The following is a 23,886-nucleotide window of genomic DNA, read 5'->3' as shown; positions in this document are numbered from 1 at the left end:
CATTAAATCTGGGGTCAGTGTGACTTCTTTTGGCCAATAGAACACTTAGGAAACATGACATAAGTCGAGGCTTAGAAGAGCTTGTTCACTGGGGTTTGCCCTTTCCATGACCAGGCAAACACGCCTGGACTAGCCATGCTTTTGCTGGAGCATCCTGAGATGTGAGTGAGCTGGTTCAGGCCAAAAGAATAATGTAGCCAACCCACAGGACTGTGAGAAATAACAAATGTTTGTTGGTTAGAGCTACTAAGTCTTGGAATCGCTCATTCTGCAAACACCACTTGATACTCTCTATCTATGGCAATCTGTTATAGAAAAACAGAGACACCATTACCTGAAAGATGTCCAGACAAATTTCCATACTCACCACACTGTTGTCCTGCAGTGATATTGCTTTCGTCTTCTCCTCCTGGACAATCTAAAGTCCCATCACAAACTTTAGAAATTGGGATGCATTTTCCAGACTTTGGACAGGCCCATTCATTTGGGTAACATTCAAAGGTACGATTAATTTTGCTTTCTGTGGGGGAAAAAGAGAGTTACAATAGGCCATATAAGAGGTAGAGCCAGACATTTTTCAATACATGGTTAAGAGATCAGGTAAATAAGAAACCTACAAATGACCGATATTTCACAATAAACAAGTAGTTTCTAATGCTACAACTGACCTTTTACTGAGATTCTAAAGAATGGTAAATGTCATTATTTAGGTTCCAGTCTTTCTAGGGGAGGCAACTCCCAGCCAAATTATAAGAGTAAGAAGCAGAAATGGGCCTGAGTTATCAACAAACCGGAGAAGGCAATGGCACCCCACTCCAGTACTCCTGCCTGGAAAATCCCATGGACAGAGGAGCCTGGTAGGCTGCAGTCCATGGGGTCGCTAAGAGTCAGACACGACTGAGCGAATTCACTTTCACTTTTCACTTTCATGCATTGGAGAAGGAAATGGCAACCCACTCCAGTGTTCTTGCTTGGAGAATCCCAGGGACGGGGGAGCCTGGTGGGCTGCCGTCTATGGGGTCACACAGAGTCGGACACGACTGAAGTGACTTAGCATAGCATAGCATAGCATATCAACAAACTAGATGAATAACCTGTAGGAGAACATTCAGTTATTAAATCATGAATAATAGAACTAGAGCTATCAAGGTAATGCCAGGATTCCTGAGTTTGTGTGTGTGTGATGTATGATTTTTGGTTGGTTTTGTTTTGTTTCTTTAGTGAATTGTCAACAGTATAAGAAAGATTATAATCCAGCAAGTTGGAACACAACTTCTTGGAATACTGAAACATGAAACCAATGGATGCTCCCAACCAAAACAAGCAACATTATTAATATACCCAGGCTAGAATCATAAAGGTAACTTGCTTTATGTGTGGGTGTTAGCAGTTTCCAAGCTGTTGGAGGTACCGCTGATAACTGCCCAGTGAAGGGGATGAATATCACTGACAATTTCCTTTTCACTTCTCCCGATAGTGGCCTCTCCTACGTCTACCAATCTTCAGCTCAGTCCTTCTTCATGGTTGTAAGGTCTTAAGACAAATCACATATTCCTCTATTTTTGCTCCCTCCCCAGACTACTTCTTTTATATAGATAAATCTAATTAAGATAAAAGTCTTAAAAAGAAAACCTCAGATAGGACTGTAAAGGGGGAGAGACTGTCCTATCTATTTGGCCTTACTGTTAGGAAAGGATTATAATTTATGCTATATTTGAATTCTGTGTCTTTTTAGAAAAAGCTAGGGGAACCACTCTTCCTCACCCAAAATTCCCTGTCAGTCCAGCCAATCTGGAAACTTGCATGTCACACAGATAATTTCTAACAAGGAAAGTAGGAAGAGCAAGACCTGGAAAACACTTGATTGAAAATCGGAAAATACTTTCCAATCAGAAGCTCTTCCCCTCCTTACCGCATCCATCTTCATCAGCGTTATCTACACAGTCACTTTCTCCATCACAAACCCAACTCTGTGCAATGCAGACGCCGTTAGGGCAAGTGAATTCGTTGCCTTTGCAGGTCCGATAAGCAGCTGGAAGAAAATAAAATGACAGCTACACTCCAAAGATACAAACCTTTGGAAAGAAATCAAAGTGCTCACCCCGCCACCTAAACTGAGCTCCAAGAAACTGAAATTTCTACGCCCATTTAGTCCCTTAACCATCTTGACAAAAATGAACAAAAAAAAAAAGAGAGAGAGAGAAAGAGAAGAAGAGAGAAGGGGAGAAGAAAACAGTAGCTTTGGGTTCAGGACATGAAAATCAAGTGCATCAAGATGAAACACAAGATAGCTATAGGTTGACACAGAGCAAAGAATACAGACTGACAAAGATGCTACAGAAATGCCAATGGCCAACATTCTCTCACTTGACCACAAGCACAGTAACTGCTCTCTAGGACTCAATGATTCTGAGCAACTCATTCCATGATATCACATTCCTCTCAATTTAGCACTGAAATAAGCCCAGGTGCCAGAAAGGAAATCCAGTAATACAATATACCCTGTATCTGTGTGGCCTAAGAAAAGAATGCAAACTGTCCATGAGCACCACTTCAACTCTACACAGATCTCTGGAAGGTAAAGAAGTCTAAGTTCAGCAACACTGCTGAGGCTCATGCCATGGGCCCTAAATGATATTCTGGCTTCCTCTGCCAGAGGTGACTTTTATTTGAAAAGAATAATACGTCAGTAGGGGGCGGAAATGCAAAGACAAGAGCATTCCTAAGAGCATGACCCAAAATGAGGAAGTCACCGTACGGCAAGAATGTTCATCACTGCCATCTTCACAGTCAATTTCATGGTCACAGACGTAGGTTCTAGGAATGCACTGCCCACTGCCACACTGAAACTCAGTGCGCGTGCACCGGTGAGCTGGGACACAAGGTTAAAAGGGGAAAGAAAAGAGAATTTCAATTTCACTGTAGCCACTTAATTTCATAGGAAGAGTCTATCTCAAGTTTCAAAAGATTCTTACCACGCAGCAGTGTGCTGGTAAATGTTTAATAACCAGTTCTCCAGGAACATAAAAGTCCTCACTTACTGTATCTGCCAATTTCCATAGTGTAAAATACTCCACCATGGCTGACTTCAAGCCACCAACATGAATTCACTGAACACAAACTTGAGAAGAAATGTGCATAACTGGCTAAACCAGCTTCAGCATATTACTTACTGCAGTTGCGTTCATCAGAGGCATCTCTGCAATCAACCTGCCCATTACACCTCTGACTGGTGTTATAGCAGGCTCCGTCGGCACAAGTTAGCTGCTCACATACTGGGTATCCTGAAAGAATGGAAATAGCACACAAATCTTAAATGAAGATGTTGCTTAGCAATCACTTCTTGAGTGACTACTATATCCTAGACACTAACTGCTGAACATATATTGGTAAATAAAAGAGACATTCTTTGGATAACCTAAGAATGACACAAACAGCAAATTACAAACTGGACTATGTGCTTAATGTGGTAAGTACACAGTGCTTTGAGAGGGCATAGTAGGGGGAAATGGAAGCCCAGGGAATTGGGCTCTAAAGTGACTTGTGCACTCCAAGCCGAAGAATGAGAAGAAATTTTAACTTGTCAAAATGGAACCTTCTCTTACATAATATAAATAACACCCTAGGAAAGCAACGTACCATCACACATGGTTTGGGAGATGAAGGGCTGGTTCTTTGGCTGCAGGGTCAAAGAAAGAAAACAGGCCAAGAAGCCAAGAAACCTGGGACCTGGGGTGCCACTCCATACCTATTTACTCTTACTTGAATTATTTATCTTTTCTGTGTCACCATTTTCTCATCCACACATACAGGAACCTCCAAAAGACAATGTCTAGTAAAGCACTCTGAAAAGCATAGTGTGCTCTACAAAAGCACAGTATGAGCCACAAGCCCAAATCATTACCACATTATGTACTGACGATCACTTCACTGCTTTTAGCCAAATGCTTTTTAACCCTGGTTTTCTCTCAGTGGAAAAATCAGGATGTTCCCTTGAAGGAAAAAGGTACTATCAGCCCCTCCCTGTGCTTCCCCAGACTTGGAACATATCTCATGACCCCCTCACTATAGGCTCCGTTCTATTCACTGATTATCTGTTTCCCCCATGACATTATGAAATCCTCTAAGATCAAGGATCCTGTCTTACTCAAATCCCCATCATTCAGTACAGAAACTAGGTCATTTACCCATTGTGCTCAAGAAATGCTTGGGAGTGCCAGAGTTATCACAGCTGAACTTTTTAGGTTGAAAAGTTTTTAAAAATAGTGTGAACTTTGGCTCTTTATGGTCTTTAAAGAGTCTCCCTCTCACAAGTATGTTATCTTTCTTGGTCTATTTTTTGTTTCATTAAAGATTGTTTTTATAGTGATTCTCAGATTCTCCTCTAATTTCTTTTTCAGTAAGAAAAGGGTACATCTCCAAGATCAGACAGCAGTCCCATTTCATGATGTTCCACAGTAAAAGAGCAAGCACAAATATTCTCATCTGCAGAAGCTCAAAACTAGTCTACCAAGTGTCTATAATTACTTTAATTGCCAAGTTGCACACAATCAACTGTATACTAAAATAGGAGGCATTTAATAACTGATAAAATTTAATTCTTTGCAAATTTTATTTTTTAATCAACCAAGAGCCAGTTAGTGTTTAGGGTTATTGCTGTCTTTTCATCATAAGGATGGTACACATCCCAAATGCATCTTCAAAGGGTCACATAGCTCAGTTTATTCATTCTCCCTTCAAGAGATGCCTAGAAGTCAGCTGAGTCCAGCAAGTGATTCCTTTTCCCCTTGCGCTGGATAGTAGTATGCCATCTAGGCTATTCAGAGAGCAGCAAGCAGGAAGGAAATCTTAGACAACCCAACCTCTTTACAATAAAGGAGCTATCTATCAGGAAGAAATTTTATGCATGGACTGTGACTCTTTCATTTAAGGTGATTATTGTAGATATGAAGGAACTGAGGCCAACATGCTGGGCAGATCTCTTGTTCTCCCCGTCCTTTTTGAGGGCCATTCCCACACTGAAAACTAGTATCCACTAATATAACTAAAGTTTGCTGACACAACACATCAGCACCACAAACAACAAGGCCAGCTTGATGTCATCAAGCTGATATGCCAATCATATTGGTAAGGGTAGAGGTCAGTAGTTTGACACTTGGAATGAAGTATGAACAGCTTTCTTGTCTCTGACCAAGCTGATAATAAATCTGTCAATCAGCTGAGGATTTGCCCTGCACACCTCTGGTCTCTGCTGTGCCTGACTAAATGTACGGGGATGCCCATAGGAAGGACTGCAAAAACACAAAATACACAGAAGATTTGGAAAACTGTTTCTAAAAGCTTTTCCCTCTTTGAATACCCCACAGAGGGAAAAGGTCCCAGTTGTACACTGAGCAAAGTAAGAAATGAGCAAATTCTATTTCCTTTAAAGGTTTCTACAGCTAACAGTATTAATGAGTTTCAATCTACCCCAGAAAACAGGAAGTCACAATACTTGGTGATAATGTATCTCTCTGAAGTCTAACTTTTTGGTTTATTTGCTTGGATGGAGAGTCTGAGTCTAACCCTGTAAACTTTTTCCCATGGGACAAATCCATCATGTTGCTGAAATGCCCTACAGGACTTCAAGTAAAGGGGAAGGGTAGTAAGAGAGAAGATACTGTATAAGAATACCGGAGAATATCATCCTTGTAAGTTTAGTTTTAATGGAAAGATTAACAAGTACCTATTAACTAAGCCCCAGACTGCTAAAGTTGACCTGATACAAAAAATGCAAGAACATCCTCTTCCATCTTCCTTCCTTTCTCCACTTTTCAAAATGATTCATGTCCAGGTTTGCTCCTCGAAATTGGGAGCTACCTCCACATATACATGTAGAATTGGTACTTGACGGTGTTTGAAATGTTTTCTCTGCTAATGATCTGGCTTGGAGCAAGAAAGTTCCATGCTATAGCTCAGTTTGCATAATCAAGGAGGAAGAGGTGGTTTAAGAAACTCATAGACTTTCCCGAATGGAAATCATCCACAGCAGAGTAAGACACAGATATTAGGCACTACTCTTCATTATCTTCACAGGAAGGTTCTAAATACACTCTTTTCTCAGAATTTGACAAAACAGCCAAGAAGACAAACTGATTCTAAAGAAAGAGAAGGTATCTTAAAGGTATATTATGATGCTTAAGCCAAGATTAAAAGGAAAACAAGAAGTCACTGATATAAGTCCTGGATAGACACCTGGGATTTTCCAAGGTCCTAGAGTCATCCTTTATAAGTAACTTTGTTAGTTCAGTTCCGAGGCAGGACAATCCAGTCAGAGTAATGATTTGCCAGAAAAAGTTTACTAGTTTGACCACCAGCACTTAGTAAAAGTACTATCCACAGAGTTAAATAAGCAAAAACAATAATAATCATCAAAAACATGTATTGAAAACGATGTGCTCTCAGAAGCCTGTTCAAGTGCTCAATACATATGAACTTATTTTGTTCTTGTAACATCCCAATGAGGTACTATTATTCCCATTTCATAGACCTTATATCTATGCCTCTCTGAGGTATAAGGAGGTTGAACAATTTGAAAAAAAGGCATATGACTGGTAAGCTGGAGAACTAGAATTCAAATTCAGTCAACCTGGCCCCACAATGCATATTCCTAACCACTATAATAGGTATTTCTAGTACTTACAGACTGACTTCAGAGTAATAGGAAGAGGAAATTATAGGGAAAAGAATGAAATTGAATGAAAGGAATAGATAAACTTAAAAAAAATCCTATGAAAAGAAAGAGAAGAAGCAACCCGAGAAAAAAGTTTGTTTTTTTTTTTTTTCCATTTAGTTTCTCATTTCACTTTGGTAAGTCTGGAGAGGTGAGGTCAAATATAAATTTCATCAGATTATTTTATATTCTACTAAGGACTTCAATCTGATATAATCCAGGGATTCCAGGAAACCCTACGCTAAGAAACAGCTTTTCAAGAGTACCAGGACAAACAAGAGAGTCCATACTGAAAAAACAGACCGCAGTGACTTCCCTGGTCATCTAGTGGTTAAGATTTTGCCTTTCAGTGCAAGGGGGTGTGTGTTTGATCCCTGGTAGGGAGCTAAGATTTCTATGTCTCATGGCCAAAATACCAAAACATAAAACAGAAGCAATATTGTAACAAAGTCAATAAAGACTTGAAAATGGTCCACATCAGGGACTTTAGGGGAGAATGGATACATGTATATGTATGACTGAGTCCCTTCACTTTCCACCTGAAACTATCACAACATTGTCACCCAGCTATACTCGAATATAAAATTACAAGTTTAAAAAAAAGAGTCTATGTCAAAAAACAAAAACCGAAGAAGACGGATCACAAAGTGGCAGAAGATCAGCCTACTCCCCTCCCTGGCCCACCTCCCACCTCCTGTGTCAGTTAAATTCAGTCCCTGAAGTAAGTCATCATGGACTAGGGAGTGCAAGTGGGCAACAGAGAAGCATTTCCTGCCTCTTTCCAAAAATAATTAGAAGCATCTTTCAATGAAAAGCATACATATAGTAATATTTATAAAATGGAAATAGCAATTCAGTACCTTGGAAAGAGAAAGCAAATATGATCGTCCCAAGGGCTACTAAAATTGGACCAACATTAAGTTTAGTCTGAGCAGCTTTTTAGGAACCTGAAGCAAAAAAAGGGAAGACATTAACTTACCTAGTTTCTTTACCAGCCTCCCTTTAAACTACTAGGTCCTAAGTCCCTACCTGGTCTCAGTTTGTGGTGAACTGATCTCAGACCTAAGTTTTAAAAATCACCCAAGAAGCCTGCACCAAAGATTTTGGATCTGCAGTACCTTCTTCTCATACACAGAGCTATCACCAAAATCTGCAAACGAGATAAACACTGACAGAGTATGAATTTTTAAAATAATAAAAATCTCACATGAGCCCTAGTGTTGGAATAACTGAGAAACAGAATGGAAAACTGTGCCTCAAATGTTCCAAGGAATAATGCAGCATATATTTATTGAAATCCATCTTCCTAGACACCACGATAAGAATTGGATAAAGAGATTATAATTGAAATTATAAGTAGCACAGCTTTTTGAAAATATTTCATGGTGGCTCAGATGATAAAGAATCCACTACAATTCAGGAGACCCATTTCCTGGGTTGGAAAGATCTCCTGGAGAAGGAAATGGCTACCCACTCCAGTATTCTTGCCTGGAGAATTCCATGAACAGAAGAGTCTAGTGGGCTACAGTCCATGGGGTTGCAAAGAGTCAGACACAACTGAGTGACTTCGTACACATGCTAAGTACTAGAAAGAAAGTGATGAACTCCATAAAATCTTTGCTCTCATAGAACTTTTTTTATTTATTTAGGAGAGTAGGAGGACAGACATTAAAATAAATGAGAGAGAGTGACAGTGAGGAATAGCTCTCTGATAAGGTGATGTTCAAACAAGAACCATTGGGTTTAGCAAAATGGAGGTCATTGGTGACATTTTCAAGAATGTTTTTATATACCTATGTACATATGTATACCTATGGCTGATTCATGTTGAGGTTTGACAGAAAACAACAAAATTCTGTAAAGCAATTATCCTTCAATTAAAAAATAAATTTAAAAAAAAGAATGTTTTGGGGAGAATGGAGATGGACAGTTTTCAGTGAGTTCAAGGAAGAAAGAGGAAATGGAGACAGTTATTAAAGACAACTCTATGTAACAGCTGAGACAGATCTTAACATCTTTTAAGAGATGAGAGATAGTTATAATGTGCTTGCAAGATGAAGACTAAATAGGAGATTTTTCTCTTTCCTCAAGAAATCAGGGTTCTGAATCCTATCTCAAACTGTGAGAATCATAAAAAAAAAAAAAAAAAAAAGGCTCAATCTCTCTGCTTCTTCCTTCTCGCCTGCAGTAGAGAGAACAGTAAGAGCAAGGCTGAATTTGATGAACATGTCTGTCACCAGGCATAACTGTTCACAGAATGACTTATCTCTCTGCTTCACTACCCACCCCCAATGATGCCCCCAACTGGAGTTTCAGCAGTTAGACATATATAGAGGGAGGTATATGTTCAGTTGCTCAGTCATGTCCAACTCTTTGCGACCCTATGGACTGTAACCCATCAGGGTCCTCAGCCCATGGAATTTTTCAGAACATTGGAGTGGGCTGCCATTTCCTACATGTGGGATCTTCCCCAACCAGGGATTGAACCACATTTCTTGTGTCTCCTGTATTGGTAGCTGGATTCTCTACCACTGAGCCACCTGGGAAGCCCAAAGTATACAAAATTCTAAAGAACAGAACGTCAATGGAAATAAAACGTCAGAGACAAAGCCACCCCAGTGGCAGGCAGACCAAACACTGCTGATTACCAGCAAGAAAGCCTTCATTGTAACAGGGATTTGACCCTTTCTTTGGCATTCCTAAGTAACAAAAGAGAAGGCTACAAACCAATGATAATTAGCAGTAGTTTTACTCGCACCAAAAGCATGCTAATATGGCACTTGATAAAAATGAAATAATCTGTTTACTTCACTAGAAAAAATTATACTATTTTTGAACAACCAAAAGGCAGTGCATGACCCATGATTGAATGACCCATAATTGCTGTACTGTTCTGATGCTTATCTTGGACTCTGAGTGAGTGGGTTTCCCTTGATGCTATCTCATTAAAAGCAACAAAGATGGCAGTTTCGAATCTCTGTTCCTTAAAAAATAATTATTAACAAGCTGTTTAATAGAAAGTGCCACTTTACAGGTAGCCAGCTTGAAGAGCAAAATAACTTAGGGAAAATGAACTTTTACCTATTTCACAGCTATACACATAACACGAGCACACATGCGTGCGCGCACGCGCGCGCGCGCGCACACACACACACACACACACACACACACACACACACACACGCAATTCAGATAGTTCCCAAACAGCAGAATAACCACAAATATCTGCATTATGCATATAGGGACACAGCAGACGAAAAGATCAAATATAATAAGAAACAATTTATTTCAAGGATAATCCTTTTATTGGGACTTCATACCCTTGCCTTCCTCATCATCTCACTCATTCTTTCCTCTCCCTTCTCCCTGCCTGAGTGGACCTTTACACACCACTCTTTGTTCTGTAAAAAGAGTGCCTGGAATTGACACAGCTCAAGATCTTGACCTTAAAAGTTTGAAGGAGTAAGAACTATATCCCTAGGGGGCTGAGCTGACAGGCAGGACTATGAACTAGAGAGTCAAGTTTCCTGATCCTTTCAAATATTTGGGGAAAAGAAATAAGTCCTTCTTGGCAATTTTCCAACATCCATCACTATATTTAAGTGTTTATAGTGCCTAGAAGACTCATTTCTACAGACAATATTATTCCTGAGAAATAGACAAAGGCATATTCATAAACTGATTCTGTCTGTACATGAGTAATTTTCCTATGCATCATGACTGCAGAAACAAGAGAACAAAGTGTCACAAAAATGATTTCTGGCAAAGCCTCACTTAATCCTTCACCATGTGGAACAACTAATAAACAGCTGATATATATTTGAAATGATGTTTAAAATAGCTAAGTACCCCTATGACTAAATGGATCTTAACATGACCATCAGTGGCTGCTAATTTCACAAAGGGACAGTTAGACATGAGGTGCCTCCTGATGGAAATACATACCTTTATATACAAAGTGCTGGTGTCCTTACACACATACAGACACACACATCCTTGCTACTATACAAGTTTCTAGATAGTGCTGTCTTCAGATAGAGCAGGAGAAGGGAATTCTGCTCCCAGAGGACATTTGACACTGTTTGGAAACACTTTTGGTTCTCACAGTTGGGAGGTGCTACTGGCTTCCAGTGGACACAGGCCACTAGAGGACAGTGAGAGCCGTCTTACAATGCACGAGCCAGCTCCCCACCATAATTACTGGACCCGAATGTCATTATTTTTAAGACTGAAGAAACTTATTTTAGATCTAACTATCAATTTCCAGGAAGTACAGTTATGGGGCAGTTTAAAAACATTAGAGAGTGCAATAAGCAAAAAAATAAATAAAAATATGGGCAACTCCAGGACAAGTCAGTTGCTAACTGACTTGTCTAAAGAAAATATAAATTTTCTTTGGGTTTTTATTTCAAATAAAAAATAATAAGCCAATTGGAGAACTTTTTAAAACTGGATGGATATCTGATTACTTGATTCCCAGGTGGTGCAGTGGTAAAGACTCTGCCTGCCAATGCAGGAGATGTGGGAAACGTGGGTTCTGTCACTGGTTCAGGAAGATGCCTGGAGTAGGAAATGGCAACCTACTCCAATATTCTTGCCTCGGAAATCCCATGGACATGGATGGAGGAACCTGGTGGGCGACAGTCCATGGGGTCACAAAGAGTCGTACGTGATGGAGTACGCACACAGAGCTGATAGCATTATGTTTTAGTCTTTCCTTGTATGTTAGCAATTAGATATTGAATTACCTAAAGACAAAACTGTATGACATCTGAGAACTACTTCAAAATAATGGAAAGAAAAACAAGGAGATATAGGTAAGACAAAATTAGCTATAAGCTGATGCAATCACTCTGCTTTTGATTACATTTAAAACTTTCCATAATAAAAAGCTTTGAATGTATCATTTTAATAATAAAATAGCTATGTAATCTGGAGGCAAAATGTTCTGTAAACATCTTATACAAAAGAAAAATATTCCAAGAGCACGGGCATAGGATTTAGACCTAGGTTAATATCTTGGTTCATCCACCCTTACGTCTTGATGATCTTTAGGGATCTTTGTAAAGTACCTCGTAGTACTAATGTGAAAACTGAATAAGATAGTGGTTGATGCCCTCTCACTTCCCACAGGATCTCCAAACAAAGAGGGAAAACAAAATAAGGGCAATCCTGCCCCCTGCATGCTGGCACTTATTAAACACTTTGATCCAGGTTATTCCTTTCCTTCTTATACAAACCTGGCTATAGCCAGGAGATCAAGGCACTAACAGGGAAGTACAAGGATTTTTTTTTCATTTCCTCTGATTTGTTAAATTTCTTTTATACTAGTCCTTAAATAACATGTAGCAATAAATAAACAAGGTAGAGAAAAATAGGAAGAAAGAGATCTCATTGTAAAACCCCCTTACATGTTGAGATTCACTTCAGGGCCATGAACCCTGAAGGATTCATGACTTGTATGATTCCAGAAACAATGAGCTTTAACTCTAGTTCGACAATTATTTGTATGTACTTAAAAAAAATATAAACAAAATCTTGATTATGAACTCCAGCCCAGACATTTTACAAAACTCACTTCCTTTCCTTCATTCCTATAAGAGCTACCTGAACCCTGCCAGCTTTTTTTCCAGAAGGCCCACTGGCAAAGTCATGAGGAGTTGTATTGGTGACTTGAGACTTGGCCGCAGGGTCTTCACATGGAATAAATCCAAACAGTCTGTTTTGGCTGCCTTTTATTTTGCCTCAAATAGCATTTCCACAAGTACCACTGCATTGCAATAAAGCATTCATTTTTTTTATCCATTCCTAAATAAGGGATAAAGATGCAGGCTGGTGGCACAGGTCACCCATTTTGTTCTTGCACAAGGTAGGACTTCCTCCTTCTGTAAATAAAGTCCTTCATGAACAGCAATCACCAGACTTGGACCAGAGGACGAGCTGAGCTCTAGCCCTGCCACACACCACTTACCCTTGAACAAGCCACTCTGTCCTTGCTGGTTCAGTTACTTTATTCATAAGACAGTGCTGTAATACCGGTGCTATTGTTCTCAGTGAGCGGCCTAATAAGAGTAACCACTGGAATTTACATAACACTTTGAAGTTTACACAATACTGCAAAATATAATGTATGATTTGTCTCTGTTCTTAATGAAAAATATTTTCTTCACTTGCCACCATAAAGGATTTATTGTTTGCCTTACAAAGTACTCAAAGGGGAGCCCTCGATTCTGGACTTACTATTTGTGACCTAAAGACATACACCGCTGTCTCTAAAACTGCCAGTATTAAATTAAGTCTAAATTTTCCATAAATCTTCTCAAGTTAAAGAAGATCCGAAATAGAGGCAACATAATCTCTTTCAAAAGAAAACGTGTAAGTTGGAAATTACAACAGAATTATACCAGAACTGCTAGGAAACAGAGACATAAAGACAAATAGCAGAGCCTCCTCTCAAAGCAAAGTAACGTACAAGGGAAGAAAGCATTGGAGAAGTTTTTTCTTTTGTTTTATTGTACTGTGTGATGATAGGCTGCAGCATGGACCTGGCATACATACCAGGATTTCTTCCATCAAGAGCACAGTTTGTACAGTACAGTAAACACAAGCAATGTGCTCATAACCAGTCTATGTCAGCTCCCACTCCAAGCATGGTGCCATACTGGAAAGTGTACGCTTCTCATACAGTCTACCAAAGGAAAGAACTTAGGGACAGTCCAGAGAACTAAAATCATATCAAAATGAGCAAATAATAAAGGAGTTGCCTCAGGAGAATAGACTAAAACTTAAATTTTTAGGTGAAGACATAATAACCAAGAAGTTTATGATCAAGATTTCTAAAGTGCAAAATCTATCCACTGATTATTAGAATACGAAATAACTCCTTAAAGTTTAAAATGCAGTATACCAGAAGGAATGCCAGGAGAAAAGACATAAAAACTCAAGGAAGCTCTGGAAAACCATATGAAATGGTAGACTTATAAGGGCTTTGAGAGAAAATGGGTATGTCTGAGGCTAAAGACAGAGTTAGATGAACCAGAGGAAGGACACAACAGAATAATTAGTATATTCTCGTATTCTAAAAATTCTATATAAGTCTCAAGAGAGGCAGATTACTCTTTACTCATTTGTAAGAAGTAAATTATGCACTATGATTTCACTTTCTTATTTTGCTTATGGTAATAATTAAATATTCATTAAATGTAGAACACTGTGATTTGTATGCTTTATCTTGTGGTGATCAGTTACAAACTGATACATTCTTCCATTACAGAAAGCCTTTCCAAAGGTAATCTGGAAAACACTGAGTCCACAGGAACAGAAAAACTCTTATTGGCCAAAGACATTTGACCTAGAAGCTCACCATCGTAATGTAATAAAAGTTAAAATTGATCAAACAGGGTTTTGTACTCACTGACTTTGTGTAACTCTATGTTAAAGTTTATTTAAAAAAGAAAGAAAGAAAACAAGCCGAAAAAAATAAAGTTAAAAGTTTCTTCAAGACATACAGAAACTTCATGTGCTAAGGCAGGACGCACTCAGAATGTCTTGCTAAAAATAGACTCCTATCAGAACATCACCTCTAATCCACAAAAGAATCTGCCAAGAGATTTCAATAACAAGAGGCATATTGTAGGCATTTTTATCCATCAACGAATTGATTAAAATGCCAAAGGGACAAAGGCGAAACTAAATACAGGGCAAAGGCTTTAAGGAACTCACGGCAGTTTTTCTCATCGGTTCCATCTAAGCAGTCTGTGGAATGGTCGCATCTGAACTCCCCTGGGATACATTCGCCATTCTCGCATGTAAACTGACGGCTGGAGCATGTTATTCCAGCTGTGAAAGGAAAAATGTATGACTTTATAATTACTGAAGAACACAGATCAATTAACAAATGTGACAACATTAACAAATATGAACGAGGAAATTTAAAAGTAAAGGCAAGGAACCCATACACTGAACATAAAATTCATAGGGTCACCAGGTAGAGCACCTGGTTACCCAAAGGAAGACATCTTACAATGTGAAAGCAAGGCTGTTAGGACAAGCATACTATCAAAATACCCGAAACACTCAAGTTTGTGAGTGTAGACAACTATATTAGCAACATGTGTTGAGAACACAACATAGCTTGAAAACCTACACAGCAAAAAGGATGGATGAAATAAGAATTTTGCAAGTATAGGTATTAATCAAGGTCCCCCTTGCAAGGAGATCAAACCAGTCAATCCTAAAGGAAATCAACCCTGAATATTTACTGGAAGGACTGATACTGAAGCTAAGGCTCCAGGACTTTGGCCACCTGATGCAAAGAGCCGAGTCATTGGAAAAGGCCCAGAGACATACTGGGGGAAAATTGAAAGGGGAAAAATTGAAGGCAGGAGGACAAAGGGGCAACAGAGGATGAGGTGTTTCAATAGAATCATTGATTCAATGGACATGAGTTAGAGAAAATTCAAGGAGATAGTGAAAGATATGGAAGACTTATTTTATAAGCTTTCTACACTGAATATGTGTCAGTTTTATAAACAGACATTTAAGCTGGCTTAAATGGTAGGTGATTATGGTAGGTGAAGGCAGAACATCAGTAGTTTATCAAATTTGTCTCTGGATAAATCAGACAAAATCGAATGAATGGTTGTTTCATGTGAATTCTACTCTGTGAGTTTAACACAGGAAATATGATGGGACTTTTTAATTATCCACATAAAAAATAGAAGCATTTGGGGGAAATATGATCTGATGAAAACACAATACAAAATGTAAAATGTAAGAGTTACCTTATGAAATCCATACCCGTTTAAAATAGCATCGCTTACAAATTATAGAATCTCCCCAAGCAGTGGCCCTTGGCAGTTCCCATCCCCTCTATGCAGTATTAGCAACAGGTCACCCACCACACACCGCATCACAATCTACAGCTCAGCTTTCTTCCTGCTCTGTGCCGGCAGCAAGGGGATGGAACAAAATGGCATATGGAGCCAAAAGATAAATAACCAGTCATTCATTCAGTCAGTGTCCATTTATCAAGAACTTACTACCTGTGACACAGAATAGCAAGCCTTAGGGATAGAAGCTGAATAAAGCATAGTCATTGCTCTCGGGAGCTTCACAATCAAGCATGGAGGTCATCCTTTTCCTCTAGGACCTTTGAGAGGCCAGTCAGAGAATATCAGAGCCCAGACAGATTTCCTAGAAACAAGGATTTCTTCCTGCTCCCCACTATCCTTGCTACGTTTCCTTCCTCCTTTCGGTACTTCTGAAGCAGGCCCCCACTCCCATTTTGCTAATCTACCTTAAATCCTGATTCGTAGCTGGACCTGCTTTAGATATGCCATGCTCCCATTTGGCCTTGATCAGCTCCTGTCTGTACCTTCCTCAAGACTGCAATCTGTCACCACCACACCACCACCTTTCACAGTTCTACATATCTCACTGGCTTCTTCTTAATCACTTTGTCCCAAGGACCACCATCTCTTTGTTGCTGGATGGCAGACCACATGACCAGCACTGACAAGCCCTAACAGATTGTTTAATACAGTCTACGTTTAACTTTACACCAAAGTCAAACTCATGAGTACTGAGAATTTCCATTACTTTCCTCAAAAGAAAGCATCTAGTGGCCCAACTGAGAAGAGTTCATACTCCGTGCTGGTCTCAAAATTCCTGGACTAAATTCAATTTTTTTTAATAAAAATATACCCAGAACCCACTGAAGCCCATAGCATCTCCATTTCTAGTCACCTAACAACTAAACAAGTTCTCACATGAAGTACTCGTCAAAACACCTGTTGCTTCTTTGATCTTTGTGGGCAATGACTATGAGAAAATGCAACAGGATCGTGGCTATCTCAAAACCAACACAGAGTGATGACAGATGTCCACTGATTTGTGGGATGTGCATGTAATGAAACAGAATGTGGAAAAGCTCAAAGATGAACGCTACACAGTTATCAGAGCTGGATACTTCCAGAGGACACCTGAGGTCAAGAGCTAGAGGTGGTCCAGCCTTGTATCTTCTCTCCATCTCAATCCATCAAGATGTTAATGCTTTCTCTTCTAGATATCGAAATGTGAATTATGGGAATGTAAAATTCAGGACTTCTACAGCTTTCATGCAATCATGAAAAGCCAACAGACTAAAAAGACAGCAGAGGAGAACAGTGGAAGAAAATTGGATGATGTTATTAATTCAAGGAATGGAGATTTTCCATTATCTTCCAGTCAATCCTGGAACAATGCTACATTTATACTTGCTGTGTGGATAATAAATTCCCTTTTTGTTTAAATTTTTTGAGTTACATTTTTCATTCTTTGCAGCCAAAACATCCAACTGCCAGATAAATGAAGACCCTCACATATAGACACCAAAAAGTGTTTTGTTTCACTCTTAAGTGTAACATAACCTAAATTAAACGCTGGGAGTCTAAATCACAGGGATGTATTGATAAACCTTTAGCACATTCACACTTTCAGTATCATCCAACCCCTGGGTGAGATGGCTGGCACAGGTTTCCTTGTCCTTCAAGGCCCAACTTTTCTTTCACTTACAAAGAATCATTTCATTGTGTTTGTTATTTGTAAAGGTTAGAATTTAAGGTGTCCAAAGGGCCATAGCAAGACTCCTCTACAAGCACTTACGGCAATGCCGACGTTCATCTGCACCATCATTGCAGTCATCTTCCCCATCACACACCCAGCTCTCAGGGATGCAGAGCTGTTCATTCGGACACAGGAACTGGTTGGAATGGCAACTACTGGTGGCTAAAATAAACCAGAAAAGAACTCATTGTGTCAAACATCCACCCTATTATACCAACAAGCAATACTCCTTTTAAAGGAAGTATGTCAACTACTGCTCAATATATTTGATAGCAAATATAAAAAAACCTTAGAGCCTGTGGACCTTAGCCAGTGTTCACTGTCAAATAATCTCAATGGTATCACAACAAAATGATGATCCAAAGAGATACAAAATTCCAGAGAATAAAACAAATAGCATATATACATACAAAAACACACATACAAGGTTATGACCAAAACAATATTAAATTTAAATTTTAATTACATTTTTAATTTTAATAAAATCAACCATTAGTTTATAATTATTACATTACTTGAAGTGTTTTGTATTGTAATAACTAATAGTAAAGCATGAGGATAAACTGTAAAATCCATGAGATTTGGAAAATAAGACTCCAAATCAAATCATTTTATTATTTCCACAATTTATTTGCTTTAAAATCTTGAGCAGGTTCTCTGAATCTCAATGTATGCATCATAAAATGGGGTCTATACTTTTCTCACATTGCTGTAAAAAATAAGAAGAGTAACATATGTGAAGTGTTAGCTGCTCAGTCATGTCTGACTTTCTGCCACCCCATGGACTGTAGCTTTCCAGGCTCCTCTGTTCATAGACTTCTCCAGGCAAGAAATCTGAAGTGGGTTGCCATTCCCTTCTTCAGGGGATCTTCCTGACCCAGGGATCAAACCCAGGTATTCTGAACTGGAGGCAGATTCTTCACCTTCTGATCCACTGCAGAAGCCCCAACATACGTGAAAGCGCCACGCAAATTAGTTGCAATCACTATTGTCTGGTATGTTGCTATTATCATTGCTATGGGACACTGACAAATCTGTTGGTGTAACTGTTATTCCTTTATATCAGGATACACTCTTCTTACCTTTCTGCTCCTTGTGTTTAACCTAAAATGAACTCAGTAAGCCCAGGAGGCAAATGGATAACACATGATCATGTCTCTACAAACAGAACTACTCCCTTACTCAAAGTGTGGTTTCCAGACTAGCAACATCAGCATCTCCTGGGAGCTTCCAGAATGCCGAATCTCAGACCCCACCTCGAGCATGTGGAATTAAAACCTACACGTCAACAAGCTCCCAAGGTGACCCAGTACTGCATGAAAATTTGAGAAGTACCTCATGGCACCTATGCCCCACGCTTCTCCCATTCTCAAAGTGCACTGTCATCCAAACAAAATACCAAAGTGTGTTCTGTTGTGCTAGAGGACGGCAAACAACTCGAATTTTCACCTGCCTTCTGGGTTTTTGGATTATAATCATCGCCTATTCACCTATCGAAATGGATGAAACTGCAATAGTGTGATAGATCTCCTATGGCAAGGTGAGAGAAAATGGATATAAGGGTTGGGATTAGTACACCAAGCAGGAAGCCTTCAGTAGGTAACTTAGCTTCTCTATGCCTCAGTTTCCTCATCTGAAAGCTACTTCAGAATACTATGGACAGAAATAAATGAAGAAGTACGTGGAAAATGATTTTCATAATTACTTGTAAGTTAAAAAGTTAAATTTGGTGTCTATATAATGTTTTTAACTATATTTTTTAAAAATATAAACTGCACTAGCCACTTCTGTGACCTCTTTACAGTAATTCACACAAGTTCCTCTGCATCCTGCTACATCTACTACATCCTGTTTATGAAAACAGACTCCCTGAATTACAAATCACAGCAGTACAGACATTATTTTTTTGTTCTTGTTCGTGCACAAAATTTGCAGATTGAATAATATGAAATAATCGCTTATACGCTTCAGAAAATAGCTAAGAAAGTTGGTTCCCTACCAAGGTGTTTGGATAAGACACAAACTGATGTGAACTGAACCTCTTCCTCAAAGAGGTCTGAATTCTTAATGCCACTTTAACGCTGAAGATTGGAGCTCAGTACAAACTATTAAAGTCACAACTCTTTGTCTTTGTTACAGCTGAAATATTTCTGTCACTCATAACAGCGCTGAGCCCCGCCCCTCTTCACTTACGGCAGTCAATTTCATCCGCGCCATTTGGGCAGTCTCGGGTCCCATCACACCGCCAGGACGCAGTAATACACAGCCCAGGTTGGCACAGAAACTCATTACTGCGACATCCTGTAATCCCACAAGCAAGAGAAAGCCAGTTTAAAAAGTTATCCACACAGGTATTTCAAAGAAATACAAATTTTTGATGAAATAAAAAGTATCCCACTAATTAGTAATCAAAGGATGTAAATTACTTATATATACAATTAGGAAAACATTTTTATGATTATATTCTGTTTTGGGGTTTGCAGGAAGGTCATTTTCACACACAGCTAACTAGAAGGTACCTTGATGTAAGGAATCTGGAAAGCAATTTGACAACAGTTATCCTGCTTTTTAAAAGCACTTATTCTTTAATTTAATTTAAATTTAATACTTCTTTAATTTAATTTAATACTTTTACTTCTACACTTTAACAAGCTTCTGGGTCTTTTATTATCCCTTAAGGAAGGAGGCAGAGAATTTAAAATCTTACGTGTGGAGATTTTCATCTTAGTAGTATTTATGATAAATGAAATTGCAAGCCTCCTAAATGTCCAATGTGAAAAATGATTATAAACTTTCTTGTATCTATATCTATATATCATATTAGGAACTCATTAAAATAGTTATGAAGAATGAAATGATTTGGAGAAATATTTGTAATATAATGTAACAAAGACAAGGGAACAAAATTTTACCAAAAGTATATATAATAGAAAAAAAGCACAGAAAAGACCAGAATGCTAAGGGTAACTATTGCTGATTAATAACGTCATGATTAACTTTTTCATATGTGTGATAGTGCTTTTGTTTTTCAGTTTCACACCCTACAGTTTTTTTAAGTCCCTGTTTATTACTAAATCATGTACAGCAATTTATGGTTCCTTGTTCTTAGATATAGACCAACATCTTGGCTTTTTGTTTGTAACTTATTTGTAAGATGTCAGGTACAACTCTTCTCCGGCAATAAACAAAAGCCAAAAAACAAAAAAATCTCTGCAGCCAATCTTGAGTACACAAACTTGGCATCAAAGTTGCCACATTTCCAAGTGGCAGTGATACCCCTAGTGATACCAGAAAGAGAATATAACTTAAAGAAATTCATTAAATTCAACCAGTATATCCTGCAGTTTTCCTACTTCTCCCTGGGGGACTAATCTGGCAGTTGGAGGTCCTCAGTTTTCCCAAATACCTGACCAGTGGCCTCCCCATACATTATGTGCTGTACCATTATCATGTTTTTTTTTTAAGAGAGCAGTCAACATCAGCCCAACTTGGAGAAGACTCAAAATTATTCTTTCACAAGCCCATGGTGGTAGAGGAATAATTTGGGGGGTTGGAAGAATAATTATACTTTCCCCAGCTATTTAAGCAATCATGCTAAATTATCCATTTCAATGTTTGACTAACTAACCTGAAATTAAGTAAATATACAGATCAATTACCTACTCCCAAAATAAATAAGCAACGTGCTATCCTGTCTTGTGTAAAGGCAGGCATATCAACAGCATGACATAAACATAGTTAAGTGATCTATTCGTAGGGGATATAGGCTACTTTGTTCATGGAATGTTCAAATCTGATTGTCTGGTAGTGACATCCTGATTTATAATGTATGCTGCAAATGGTCAGAAACTTTCCTTGACTAAATGGTGGTACCGAGTGGTACAGGAATACGTACACCCAAATACCTTCTATAGACTAATGCATGATGGTGGTTGGTGGTGCAGGTCTGGGGTTGGTGGTGCAGGTCTCTTATCAACTACCTTTAAAACACAACAACCTCCCTTGCAAAAATGCCCCTAAGGAATGTACAAATTCACTCTGGAATCCCAGAACTTCTCATTGGATTTTGTTCTACAAAGCAATATTTCCATGAGAGATTAGAGGCTTTGGAGGTTTAGCTATTAACACAACATATATTAAATCACTTTTATCAATTAGGTCTATTGTTAGTAATCCAACATAATACATTCGTAAATTCAGTACATTTGTTTCCCTTAGTATCTAATAATTTCTGGTTGAAAAAGTGTAGCTGTCTAAAGGTCAGTCGACTTACAAAGAGTTTCCTATTGCTAGAAAAATCATACACTTAGAAACTGAGCATACTGAAGCAGATTCTCAGCACTGCCTGTTTTAAACACACACACACACACACACACATATATATATACATATAGTTATTTCTTAACCAACCTTTTTTCTTTTTCACTTAAGCAACTTTTATTACAAGTCAAATGTTGAGGTTGTTCTTTGTTTTTGCTAAAATATGAAGTTAAGCATATCATGAAAAGAATACAAAATACATACACAAGATTAATTTTTTAAGCACTTAAAAGGCAGTTATTTAGTATCACACATTAAGAATTTTTTTAATTGATAGGGGAAGTTTTGCAATTAAGTTGCAAAACTTTCTAGTTCATATTTTTCACATTTGACCTCCCAAATACTCAATCATCTAAATATATGAAGCCCAAATCACTCAACTTATCAATAGATCCATGATAATTCATCAAATTCATCTTTTCAATGTCAGCTTCCATGTCTAAGTCCCAAATGACTATTATTTGGAAACACCTCTCAAGAAAAGCAAATGGGTACTCTATCATTGCTGGGTGGTAACTTATCAACCAAATGCTCCACTATTGTTAGAAAACTGTCATCCATTCTATTAATATTACAAAGGGAATATGTACTGTGATAAACATAATGGGAAAGAATATGAATGTGTATATATGAAATATATATGAAAAGAATATGAAAAGAATGTGTGTATATATATATATATATGTATAACTGAATCACTTTGCTATACAGTAGAAATTAACACATTACAAATCAAATATACTTTAATAAAAAAAAATTTTTTTTAAGCAATACAGGGAAATTTAAAAAGTTTCAAGAAAAATTACAGTGGGCATAGGAATAACCTGTTTTTTAACCTTACAGAGCTCCAAGCTGGAGAAAAACAGGAGTAATCCTTTCTTCATAAATAGCCATAGAGTTTCCGGGTTTAAGTGTTGGGCTAAGAATGTGTTAAGATAAGATACTAGAGTAACAGATAATGCCTCAAGGAGGAAAGAAGTTTGTTTTTCCCGAAAGGGCACAGCACAGAATTGAGAGCACCACTTCTGTATCCTTCACAGCCTCTAAGCACAGTGCTAGGCACATGAGACAGTAAACACATATTTACGAGGAAATGAAGATTTCTCTTTGTAAAATTCAGTCTGTTGGGATCATTACAGACAAGAGATTCATAAAACCATCAAGGCAAACAATGTCTTTTAATTGAAACTTACTATCTTAAATCTATAGAAAGAAAAATGAAACCTGGTTTAATCTGAAATAGGAGGACTATCTAAAAGTTTTAAAAGAAAGAGAAAAATATTACCATATTAATGTTTTATTCATTTGCTCTTTCCCTATAACAGTTTCTTTTTCCTCTCGTGAATTTTCTTCTTAGAAGAAAAGGGCAAGTTGTAGTCAATGGAACATTGTCCAAAGTTAACAGAGTAAGGTAATTTCTATGGCAAATCCTATTTTCCTACTCAATCCTCTAACACATGCTGTTCTATTCAGACACTTGGGGTCTACCTGAGGAGGTACATGTGCTCTTTTTATTCATTTCGATATTTGGCAAAACTAACACAATATTGTAAAGTTTAAAAAAAAAAAAAAATGTAACACTATGTGGCATTTTAATAATCCTACCTTCACTGAACTCAAATACACTCCTCAATTCACCCATAATTTTTACTTTTTTTTTGGTACTTAATTTTACTCCCTTGGTGCAGACAAACATATTTGTGATGTTTATAAACTGGTGATGGTTTACTACAATTTCCACACCTTATCCATAGCAACAAGGCCTGTCCCCTTTGGAAGATTTAAAATCACTTGCTAATTTCCAAACTTAACACTGCAGCCGTGACACCCAAGGGTAACAAATTGTCTGGTGACCTTGCCCTTCTTATTGTCAGCTAGTGCAATAGCCAACTCAAGACAGGCACAGCAAACCAACCTATTAACACTGCTCTTCCTGTGCAGCATTTTAGCTGCCTGGTTTTCAGAACAGGTCGCCAAATAAGTGGCCAGAATTATTTTTTGTTAATCCAGTTTACAAACAAATTGAGTTGACTGCTTCCCCAAATTGTTTCAGAGCCCTGATGTTTTGATAGAGGGAAACAATACTGGTATTAAGAGGATATTTCAAGGGACTTCCCTGGTGGTCCAGTGGTTAAGACTTCACCTTCCATTGCAGGGGGGTGTGGGTTTGATTCCTGATCAGGGAGTTAAGATTCCACATGCCTCACGACCAAAAAACCAGAACATAAAATTGAAGTAATATTGTAACA

The 23,886-nt window shown here is 38.2% G+C and overlaps 1 protein-coding gene across 1 annotated transcript in view; it reads right to left on the bottom strand.

Annotated features, from left to right (window-relative positions):
* Nucleotides 1-23,886, bottom strand: part of LRP2 (LDL receptor related protein 2) — a 177,048-nt gene that overhangs the window by 122,922 nt on the left and 30,240 nt on the right. Inside the window, exons 2-8 of the mRNA XM_027558351.1 lie at nucleotides 19,511-19,618; nucleotides 17,357-17,479; nucleotides 14,435-14,551; nucleotides 3,174-3,284; nucleotides 2,759-2,872; nucleotides 1,913-2,032; nucleotides 368-520 (exon numbers count right to left, since the gene is read on the bottom strand). Coding sequence (XP_027414152.1) covers nucleotides 368-520; nucleotides 1,913-2,032; nucleotides 2,759-2,872; nucleotides 3,174-3,284; nucleotides 14,435-14,551; nucleotides 17,357-17,479; nucleotides 19,511-19,618 — 846 coding nt within the window. The remainder of the gene's footprint in view (nucleotides 1-367; nucleotides 521-1,912; nucleotides 2,033-2,758; nucleotides 2,873-3,173; nucleotides 3,285-14,434; nucleotides 14,552-17,356; nucleotides 17,480-19,510; nucleotides 19,619-23,886) is intronic.

Source organism: Bos indicus x Bos taurus, chromosome 2 (genome assembly GCF_003369695.1).
Source record: "Bos indicus x Bos taurus breed Angus x Brahman F1 hybrid chromosome 2, Bos_hybrid_MaternalHap_v2.0, whole genome shotgun sequence".
In the NCBI taxonomy this organism is placed as follows: domain Eukaryota; kingdom Metazoa; phylum Chordata; class Mammalia; order Artiodactyla; family Bovidae; genus Bos; species Bos indicus x Bos taurus.
Note: the sequence above shows the minus strand (reverse complement) of the source record. Positions and strands in the feature narration are given on the sequence as shown.